General features: G+C 35.7%; 1 protein-coding gene across 1 annotated transcript; it reads right to left on the bottom strand.

The window, feature by feature from the left end:
• Positions 1–2,019: 2,019 nt before the first annotated feature.
• On the bottom strand, positions 2,020–9,661 carry LOC121420637. The gene is made up of 3 exons (XM_041615301.1): positions 9,514–9,661; positions 3,599–3,693; positions 2,020–2,291 (listed from the first exon to the last, which is right to left on the bottom strand). The coding sequence occupies exons 1-3, from the start codon at positions 9,659–9,661 to the stop codon at positions 2,094–2,096; spliced, it is 441 nt and encodes a 146-aa protein (XP_041471235.1). The 3' UTR covers positions 2,020–2,093.
• Positions 9,662–12,130: the final 2,469 nt, after the last annotated feature.

The following is a 12,130-nucleotide window of genomic DNA, read 5'->3' as shown; positions in this document are numbered from 1 at the left end:
AGAGGGCGTGAACAAAATACATGTTAAATTCCTTGATTTCGGTCAATTTGATCAAATTTAGACTCACTGTATTATTGCCCGAGTTTTGTTAAAAATGAAACTTTTAAATTCCAGGAAATGTTTATGAATTTCAAGAAATTTGGAATTCATTTTCGGAAAATTTAATTTGGATCTATGGAAACACTGGTCTGTTCAATACCTTATGCTGCATTGATATTTTGCTGTTAGGACTCTTACTCCTGCAACTGTATTAAAGCCATTCATGAATGCATAATTAGTAGTCCTACAATTTCAGGATAAATTACGTTGAGTTTGATGTAATACAGATTCAATTCAATTCAATTAATTTCATTTAACCAATATAAAATATAAATCGACCGCAAACGCATTATATACAATAAATGGTTTGGACCAAAAAAGAAGCCGGAATTCTAAAATATTGACCCTTACATATAATACATAACAAAGTAATTACAAAAAACAATGAAATAAAGGAGTGGGTCATGAAGATACGTAATAAAAATCATACATACACAGGGAGCAATGCAAACACACCCTCATGCATACACACACACCCAGCTTAATCAAATATTAAACACACACAGTTTAATTATTAAATATTTTTTCTAAATAAAATGTACACGTCAATACCAAATCATTCATTAATAAGATATGCTTTCGACAGCTATAGACAGGGACAATAATATCAATAATGATAATCACAATAATAAAAAAGGGATACCTTAAATACGCTCATGCCAGCCCGGCAGCAAATCATTTTGAAATTTACAGAAAAACTACACATATACATGGAAACAAATTTTGCAAAGATATCTTACATTGTTCCTAAATACAAAAGGGTGCATACATTACAAATAAGTAGAGCTTTTCGTCTCTCATCGGAATTCCTAGATTCGTCCTTGTGGGGGCCTGGTGCCCCCTTGCTTGCTGCTCCGTTTACCTGCAATTTAAGGGCTGGCCAAATTGCCTAACTACTCATTCACAGGAGATATAGCATATAAGGACACCATCCCAATATCAGGGACCCAGTCAGATACAGGTGTAAATCCAGTCCGAGCAGTGCGGGGGTGGGGGGGGGGGTGGGGAAAGCAATATATTGACCTAAAAATTAGAAATCGGGGGACATCCCCACACCAAGGGATGTGTATACGGGGGTATTTATGTCCCTCAGAATAAAGAGACTGGACCACGACACCAAAAAACTGTTACCACGGGAAAAGTCAGTTCTAGCACTCATATTTGAAGGGGAAGCAATAATCACCAACTGTCCTCAACTATTTACCTTATGCATATGAATTCATAATCTCATAGCGCCCTCTAGCAGAGGATGTAGGAATATGTATAGGGCACACGAGGGTAATTCATCTGCGCGCAATGCATGCCGGACAGGCGTAAGTGAAGATCACATGACTTTGTTGATTAAAATAATTCATTAAAAATAGATCAAATGTTTGTATATCAAAAGAAAAACGATAGAGATAATGCTATGTTCATACTCTTTCATAATTAAAGCGTTTGGGGAGGCTAGACTTTTTTTTTCGTTTTAATCATCATTACCCACAATGCAGTTCTGGTTTTTGAGGCAATGAACTGGCCGAAATAATGGTTAGTCTTATTTCAGGCCATTTAACTTTTGATTGAGCTGGGCAAGTACCTGATTAACATATCAAGTCTTAATGTACTGTTAATTGTGACTAATGTCAGTAAATTAAAGCAAAATCTATCGAGGGATTGATTTTTAATGATTTTTTTGATGAGCTATGATATAACAGGCGAGTGAATGGGGGTCTGTAATACTCATGTGTTCCCTGTAAAGCGGCATTTTGTGAGATCCGCCAGCTGCGTATCACTAATGCACGACCCTAAGATGGCGAGGTGATGACGTCACTTCATAAGGTCTGGGGAGCGTTTCATGAAAGGACTTGTCAGACATTTTATCCGACAAGTCCCATTTTATCCGACAGTTACCATAGTAACAATACCTCTCAGCCAATCAACATCAGAGAAAGATGTGACAACTTGTCGGATGAAAATGTTGATGAAACACTCCCCTGTAGTGTCGTCGCCCGAATCTACACCCGTTCAGGCAGAGCTACGTCATCATAATCGTCAGCTGATGAGCAGTTGGGATTGGAGGCATCCTGTCTGGTGGCAGGGGATGGTTCACCTGTATCAGGAGGATTTAATGCCATATAGAAACTGGGAGCATCGGATCCACCGACTGCGGCTTCATAGGTATGGTCTGTTTCATCACATTGGATGTTAGAACCCTGCCAAAATATATAAGGAGAGGAATAGTGGTGATGAGAGGTTTGTTGGTTTCCACGACTTAATAATCCGGCGACACGAATGTTTTGCATCTATTGAAGCAACAGTAAAGTAAAAAAAAACACCATAAAACATCAACAAGAACAATAATTATACTACTACTAACCATAATGTGAAGAAGAAGGAGAAAAACAACAATAATTGTAGCAATAATACTTAATGTAGTGATTGTAGTAGTGATAATAGTAATATAACTGCAGCAACAATGATGCTGATTATCGTGATAATCTAGGTTTTCCCGTCCAATTTCGTCAAAATTTTTGATGTAATGATTCAGTTTGCAACTGATTTGAATGACCTATGGGATAAGCATTTAAATAGCCAAATACTAAATTTAATTTAATTCTACTGGCGCGCGATTTCATAGTTATCTCATATAAACATAATTATAAACAACGATCAATTAAAATAGCTGAGTAGTGTTTTCAAATTCGCACTGGTACCTTCCTTGCGAGCGTTTAGGAATTCGAAATCATATTGGATGTTAAAAATTTACTGAACTTTACATCTGACAGACCATCATCGGAACAACAACTCGTTTTTGTTCCACTTTCGTAACTATAGACCGTGGTCAATACCATGATTCCCTTCCCCAAAACGATTTAAATTATATACAATTATGTAAAATAAAAAAGAACAAGATGATGAAGAAAAAATACCTACCATTGGCATACTAGGTCATCCACCCACTCAGAGGCGGATCCAGGGGGGGGGGGGCACTGCAGACTCGTGCTCCCCCCCTTTGAAAGGGATAATTATTTTTTTTTCGTGGACGAAATAACCTTATTCTTTGGTTTAAAAACCTTTTTTTTTGCTCGTCAAATTCCCCCGGAAAATGTGCCCCCTTTGGGGAAATCCTGGATCCGCCCCTGCACCCACTCATCAATCACTAAAAGAATAAGCGCTTACAACCATATCTCATAAGTGTTACAGGAATTGCGTCTTTATCAAACATAATGGAATAAAATGATTCTAACTGAAAAGATCCGCAAAAAATAGAAACAGTAAAGTTTAAAAAAAATGAATACAGAAACATGTTATCTGAATTTGGAAGTTTATAGTGCAAATATGTGTGCCGATAAATGAAACTGAAAATGGTGTTTTAGGCGAAATTAAACGATCAGTTCGTCGTCGCGAAATTAATGAAAATGGACAGGAAAACCAATAATAACAATAATTATGATTTCGGTAATAATTATTTTATTGATGAATACGATAACATTCAAGGCTGCGATAATATTTTATTTACCGTTAAATTGTCCGTTGTTGAAGCCCTTCCTTTGTTAGATCTGATATCCTGAGAATCTTGGCAAGTACTGTAGGTTTGTGTTAACTGGAGTTCAGCTGAATCAATAGAATTAGAAACAAAATGTAATGTAAACCTTGGGCCCGTTGCATAAAATCTACTTTATAGTAAAATTGCCATCTTATGGTAACTACGATGGTAACAATGCTCATCAGCCAATCAAAATCAAGGACTCAATGAAAGTTACCATTGGATAACAAAGATACCATAATAGTTACTTTTGTGCAACGGGGCCCTGTACTACTCCTATTCCGCTTCTTTTGATATACCACATAGACTAGAGCCATTCTGGAAAAAGAGGCCTGTATAAACTTTAAGAAGCATTTTGGGGTAAAAGTTGGGAACCGGTCTATTTCACACAATTCAAATATGCTGAATCTGATAGGATCGGTTCCCAAGCTAATTTCTCATGTTTTGACCACCTAGTTTGCATAAACAAAATGGCTGCAAAATTGATAATTCAGAATATTATTTTGACAATGTTCTTTACTTATATTCGCTTTCACAGACATAAATACTGCAAAATCCTGCATACATACGTATACCTTTCGGGAAAAATTGTTATTTTTGCAGATTTATGCATATTTTGGATCATTATGCTTTAATTTGATAATTTCAGCTCAAATTTTTATATTTTTGGTACAAATAGTATTTGCATCATTAGGAATAATTATACGGCCCTTAGAATATAATACCACAGTGAATAATAATTTATTTTATTGTTTTTGAATTTCTTATGTATTTCTTTGTATTTTGTACTTTTTGTTTCGTGCATGTTTTGTCATGGGATCTGTCAAAGTATTGATTATCAATGGCAGAAAATAATAACTTTCAATGATTTTCACATGTTTGTATTCGTATATATCCATGGGCATTAACAGATGCACCGACTCCCACACTCACATCTGCATACAAAGGTAAATTCCTGCAGGGAGGGCCTTCGCATTTTAAAAGCACACTGGTGGTGATCCAACGAATTTATCTGTATTCAAGCGAATGTCACTATTAATTGCTTAAATTTTCAATATAAAATGTTTTTTGAATTATGATATCAATCAATTCATTCGTATTTACCTGAGTTTTAGATGATGGATTATTAACTTTGAATCATGACAGTACTGTAAATCTCAACTCCTGATAGTCAATCAGTCGCATTTAATATCCTTTGGAGTAGTTATGTTCCCCAACCAACAGAATCTCATTACACATACATGTATATATATATATTCAGTGTGCTTTTCTTTAGCAAAATGAAGTGAAAACAGTCTGCTGAAAATGAAATGTCTTGTGTGTTCTCCATTATGCTTGTCAAATTGTTCCAATTTTGAAAAAAAAATTCTCATAACTGAACCCACATATTTATAAACCATCTAATGTCTCATTTTGCCTACCAATTAGACCGCTTTAAATAATCAAAAGCCAGACTATTGTGTTCTATCAAGGATTGCCGCTTCATTCAACTTAGAGGCATCCGGCTTCCCCCCAGCTTGATACACCTTCGGGGTGTTGAATGATCAATGTCAGTTATCATCGAGCTGGTGTTCCATTGGATGGCTTGATTGATAGGGCAGCCTCATATTATAAAATTGTTGAAATCAAATCAATTTAGCACAAGTATTATGCGGAGGCAGTTGGTATCGAAGTCATCGTGTTTGTGTTCTTGAGATATGTCTGATTCTTATGTCACAGATCCATAGAGAAAACTTAAACTTTTGTCTTGAGAGAGAATCTGCTCTCTGACCAGATCTTGTTTCAGGTGTTAAAATGCTCGGAGTGCACCTTTCAATACCGCAGTGAATTGTGTAATGTCCCCTTGGCCATTTATCGAACTTCTGATATTCTCACATATTCATATCATCATAAGATTATTTCTAATTGATAACGAAGATATCTGTCAGAGGATGGTGGGTTCCTGACATGTTTGGTGTTCCTGTAGGTTATTATTAATCCACTTCTTTTGATCGGTATCAAACCCAACAGCATCCAATAGCTGACCCAGCTCTGATAGGCTGCATGCGAGTGTGAGATATCACCATCAAAGTCTAGGTCAATAATTTCTTTGTAGAGCCAGGAGATCTCTTTCTATGAAGAAAGCAGTTGCCTAAGTTATGTTTGACTTGTCAACCGGTTTTGGTACCACTAAACATGTCATTCTTCTTGGGAGACTGACAGTCTGTTTTGGAATCGATGATTCTGCACTCCAATGGCTTTCCCTATACCTTGCCAACAGGAGGACAAGCTGTATTCATCACTGACATGCAGTCTCCTGTTACTATCCTTTGCTATGGAGTTCCTTGGGAGTCTGTCATTGGTCCCTTGTTCTTCAAACTGTACATCACTCCTCTTGGCTCTATAATGTGGCAACTTGGTCTTGGTGTACACTTCTATGCCGTTGACATCCAGCTGCATACCTCACTTTTGATCCAAAAGTTAAAAGATAGAGAGGTTCGGGCAGCTTCTGTTGTTGGTGCTGCCACTGAGGATTCGATGTTGGATGAAGGTCAACTTCTTGGAGCTTAACGATTAAAAGCGAAGTAACTTGTTCTGTCATCTCCATATGCGTAATTATTATGACTACAACTCCAGTCTTAATAGGTGAGGAAGCTATATATCTCCAGTATGCAAGGCTAGATATCTTGGCGTTGTCTTTGATAGAACAATGAGCATGAAGAAACTCACATCACATGTCTGCCAATCTGCATATTACCAGCTTCACAGAATTGCTGAGATCAGACACTGTTTTACATGAGGTGGAGCGGAAAACAGCATCCATGACCAGATAACCTCTAGGCTGGACTTCTGCAAACTGTCTCCATGCTGGTTTACCATCATCAGACCTCCCTAGCACTTTTCAACCAGAGAACGCAGTGTGAAAATTTGTTCTGCATTGGGCAGTGACTGGGCAGCTGGAAACCTTCTTGTTTTGCCCATGTTTTTACCATTGAGCTAATCTGTGTTTAGCCCGCTAGTTTTTATCATTTCCTCTTCTGTATTCAGTATCGTTTGGCAAAGAATCTTCAATGGCAAGGATTGGATAGAAGCTGTGGTTTTCAGTTATTACTTTGATGGTTGACTCAGAGGAAATAAAGATATCAGTAATGATAAAAAACCAAGTAAGTGATCCGGTAATACAGACCCTTTGCCTTTATTACAAATCCTTCTTTTGTTAACTGTAATGATTGCTGTTCTGATGGAGACGAATCAAATATATAATTTTGTTACAAGGATGTTAACAATGTACTGATACTTAAATCCGATTGATAAACTACACTGAAAAAAAAATCATTAAAGATCATTGATTATTGGGTCTGTTATCTAATTATCAAGGATATTTCAAGAAATCTAATTCCAGCATGATTACAGGTTTTCTAACTTCTAAACCCTTTTTTTCTGACGGGTTCATTGAATTTGGTAATTGTCATGATTATAGGATCAGCATCAATGTTTTATATTGGGCATGTATAATATACCTTGCAAGTATATTACTTTCTATATACAGGTGTGGGTGTGGGAGCATGTGTGTGTATTTGTTCCTGAGTACAATTAACAGTTGTGGCAAAAGAAGTTTATCAAATGATTCAATGATTGAAGCTTGATATTTGTCTGCCATTGATACTAGTTTTTTTTTCAAGATCTCAATCAAACATATACAAAGAAAATGGCAAAAAATACAAGAACATAACAAAAATCAAAGTATAATAAAATACATATAAAAATTGACTTAAATATTATATTTAGGGGCCAAACAGTTATCATAATGATACAAATTATATTTGTACCCAGAATAATAATTTTTTGAGGTGTAATTATCAAATTATAGCACATTTTTGCAAAATATGCATAAAGTTGCATAATTAATTAGCACCAAACAGAAATAACAAATTTTCCTGAATGGTACATTGTTATGTATGCAGGATTTTGCAGTATCCATATCGGTGAAAGCAAATATTATAAAAGAATATTGTAGAAATAAGATTATAAATAGTCAATTTGGCAGCCATTTTGTTTATGCAAATTAGGTGGTCAAAACATGAAAATTGGCTTGGGAACCGGTCTTATCAGATTCAGCACATTCAAATTAGGTGAAATTGACCGGTTCCCAACTTTTACCCCAAAATGCTTCTTGAACTCAAATTCTCCCCATATTGGTCTTGTCTAACAGAGGAAAGAAAATGCCACAGATTGTGTACAGTGTGTTTGACAAAATGTTAACATGATATTTAAATTGTAATTCACAATCCATAATCCTCAAATCTAACAGTGAGAAAATAGATTCTCACCGTTTACACCTCGGCAGTTTGAGTATTCACCGCGCATAGGGACTGTGCGAGGCATGCATGCTATTAAAAAGTAATGCTCAACGGCTAATGTGGTCTAGTGTTTAGAGCATTGGACTCGTAATTGCAAGGTTGCGAGTTCGAATCTTTACTCTGCTATGGTCTCCACTTTGATATTTAAAGACATGAGAGTACTATCAGTCGTATATGTAAGGTCAGCCACTGTGCCTGATTAACTCATTAGGCTATATGTGATCATGGTAAACTATGCTTGGCGTAAACCACCAACAAGCTGTCCCGCCGAGTTTCTATGTGACTTACCATAAAGACCAATATTAAAGACCAAATTTAAATATAAAGACACAGGCCCGTATTCTGAATTCAGTTCAACTTACACCGTGGTCTAACTCTGTGCTAAAATTATGGGAAGCTAAAAGTGTCAACATTTTTATTAAGTTATATGTTTCCTATGTTTACTGTGCTCTTGTCTCATTCATGATGGTGAAGGCACTATCATTTCTTTATACTGACACAATTATGAATGATTTAAAAGCCAAATGGGCTGAAATGATATATTTACTGTTAGTGATTTATGTAACAATTGGCTTTCCATACTTAAACCACAACTTTAAAGCTAAGTTTAAGTTAAACCCGACTTCAGAATACGGGCAACAGTGTTCTCTCTGGTAGGGCAATCAGATGACTGTCTTTTTTCCATATAAGAAGAACACAAGACTGCAGGGAGAGAGTTATACAGTGGGTCCCAGATAAAAGGGAAACCAGGATTCCCATGTTTTTTGTTCTTCAAAGGCCCAAAATTATGATATTTCATATACATAGTCATATAATTCAATTATTTCTCAGTCCTTATTTTGATACCTGACATGAGACGAACACTTCACGCATAATTGAGCAACGATTTTTTAATGAAAAATCCAGGTTGCGCAGAGAAATGGGACAAAATGAGTTCGAGATACGACGACCTGGCTTATTTGACAATTGTCTCATTAGCATGTCTTATGTACTCTTTGTTAAGATTCTGATCCCTGAAATGAGAGTGGATTCAGATTCACACGTGAGTTTCTGCGCAAATCGTTTCTGATATGCCTCAATATTTACTGTTCGTAATATGTCACGCATTAAAGATGTGCTTAGCTGTTCGTTTAAAATTCGAGATAAGATTTCCCTTCTGCCATGAGTGTAGGGTTTATAGTAAAAACTATTTAATAGATTTGAAATCTGTCTCTGAAAACGGGTTTCCTTTTTCGTGATACGCACTGTATGCTGCTGGACATAAGAATTACCATTGACGCCCCTACTACTTTCGGGTTAGGCCTATGCCATCCTAGTCAAAGGCCAGTTTAATGAAGAGTGACAAGTTATGTAAATATGCCATTTTAGTCATACACTAGTCTTTTTTGAACCCCAACGTTTCTGTAACATAATTTTCATGTAATGTAATAAAATATAATATAAAGAGATGAGATTAAACACCTATGTTTGATTTCAACATTCCATGCTTGCATCTGTATAAAAAAATCAAAGCTGCTAAGAGTCACCTTCATGGGTAATGTAACTTACCGCTTTTCTTCGTCTTCTTTCTCTTTACAATGAAGTATATAATCACTTCAAATGCCACTACGGAAAAACCACCAGCTGCCACTATGTACAAAATCCAGACCCATTTAAAACTGCAGTGGCAAGTTGGGGGACAGTTACCTGGACACATGATGGAATTCAAACGATAAATACTCTTAAATCATTTCGTATGTTGTGATAGAAGACTGCAACGCACGCAATAACGTGATTTTTAAAGAATCATTTCCTTACTCGTGTGCAATTCATATAATAATATACACACGTGCGCGTCGCACATATGCGTCCATACTGTGTGTGTAAGAAGAAACAGTCAATATCTATAATTATATCTATATCTATATACATATATATGAGGAAATAGAGGAGTAAACCCGCTTTGAAAAATATAGAGCTATCCAGCTACCTAAGTTGATTTCTAATTTCCATTGCTTTTCTCTATGCATTTATCATATTGCTCACAAGTAAAAAAGTAAATGAAATATTAAGTACAAGGGGATAAATGGAAGATAGAAAAAAACTATTTCCTGAAAAGTCAATAAGTCAATATCCTTTTCATAATAAAAAAAATGCTGAATATTAATTTTTTTCGGCACGTATCATGATACGTATATATTTTAATAATTGTTTGTAATTATGAAATGAAAAGAGTCAGCATTTTCTTGTCTATCACTCACTCTACTCTACTCTACTTGCAGTAGACTTGATAGTGGTAGATTGATGGCTGGTACCTACGGCTTTCCACGGAGTATGGAACTCAGAAGTTGGAATATCACCTGTGTATTAACATAAGAATCTATCAAGAAGTAAACAAAGAAAAGGAAATGCAATAAGTAGAAGTGGATAAGTTGAAGATATATAGAAAAAAAGGATGGGGTCTCGAGTATCCCGTTTCCAAGTCATTATACTTTTTATTATAAAACAAAAATGCTGAATAGAAAAATATTTCTGCTCGCACTACGCGCTTGCACTATTGATTAGTGAAGTAGTATCCTCTTTATGAATTACCACAAGCAGTTCTTAAAAATGTCCATGTCAGTATATCAACTATTTTTAGTTTGCACTTTACGTCTGAATTAACCATCAACAATGTTGAGTCACTTAGTGGGTGCGCGAAGCGCGCTTAATAGCGAGGTAAAAGACCTAATCATGCCTGATAGAGACAATTCAAGAATTACGCCATTAAACGGATGTGTATCTCATTGATCAATAGCGCCAGCCGAAAGTTTTTGATATTCAGACCTTAAAGGACAAGCCCACCCCAACAAAAAAGTTGATTTGAGTAAAAAGAGAAAAATTCAACAAGCATAACACTGAAAATTTCATCAAAATCGGATGTAAAATAAGAAAGTTATTACATTTTAAAGTTTCGCTTCATTTCACAAAACAAGTTATATGAACGAGCCAGTTACATCCAAATGAGAGAGTCGATGATGTCACTTACTCACTTTTTCTTATGTTTTTCATTGTTTCAAATATGAAATATTTTGATTTTCTCGTCATTGTCATGTGAAATGAAGTTTCATTCCTCCCTGAACACATGGAATTCCATTATCTTAACATTTTGTGCTTCAGGCATGAAGGTCCTAATCATCAACTTCGCAAAAATTGAAATATTGTATAATTCAAACAATAAAAAAACAAAAGAAATATCGAGTGAATGACATCATCGACTCTCTCATTTGGATGTAACTGGCTCGTTCATTTAACTATTTTGTTAAAAATAAGCGAAATTTTGAAATGTCATAACTTTCTTATTTTACATCTGATTTTGATGAAATCTTCAGCATTGTAATTGTCTGATTTTTCTCTATTGATTCAAATCAACATTTTTCTGAGATGGACTTGACCTTTAAAAGGGGACATTATAGGCGTTTTTTTGTAATTATGATACGTATCTGTTTTTTGCAATGATGAAATGAAAAGAGTCAGCATTTTCTTGTCTATCACTCACTTGCAGTAGATTGGATAATGGTAGATTGATGGCTTGTACTTAAGACTTTCCATAGAGTATGGGTCTTAGTGGTGGGAATATCACCTACGTCACAAAATAACAATCCATTCACAGGTAAAAAAGTAAATGAAATACTAAGTAAAAGGGAATAAATGGAAGATACATAGAAAAATAATTCATGAAAAGTCAACAAGTCAATTTCCTTCTCATAATAAAACAAGTGGAATGCCTCCGGCGGTCTCACCTGCATCATGCGATTCAATATAGGAGCAGTGCTGACTTTGAAAACTACTATAACTCGCACAAGATGTTCAGTAATACTTGGTACTCTTAAGTACACGTTTTATGAACTAGACCAATACACTGTCAGAGATATGGTAATTCAACAAATACTCCCAATTAGGCCAAAGTTAATTGACCCTAAATGTCCTTTGACCTTAATCATGTGACCTGAAACTTGCAAAGGATGTTCAGTGATACTTGATTACTATTTTGTTCAAGTTTCATGAGTCAGATCCATAAACTTCCAAAGTTATGATGGTAATTCAACAGATACCCCCATTATGGCCAAATTTCACTGACCTTTGGCCTTGGTCATGTGACCTGAAATGCGCACAGGATGTTCAGTGATGCTTGATTACTTTTATA

Source organism: Lytechinus variegatus, chromosome 8, assembly GCF_018143015.1.
Source record: "Lytechinus variegatus isolate NC3 chromosome 8, Lvar_3.0, whole genome shotgun sequence".
NCBI lineage: Eukaryota > Metazoa > Echinodermata > Echinoidea > Temnopleuroida > Toxopneustidae > Lytechinus > Lytechinus variegatus.
Note: the sequence above shows the minus strand (reverse complement) of the source record. Positions and strands in the feature narration are given on the sequence as shown.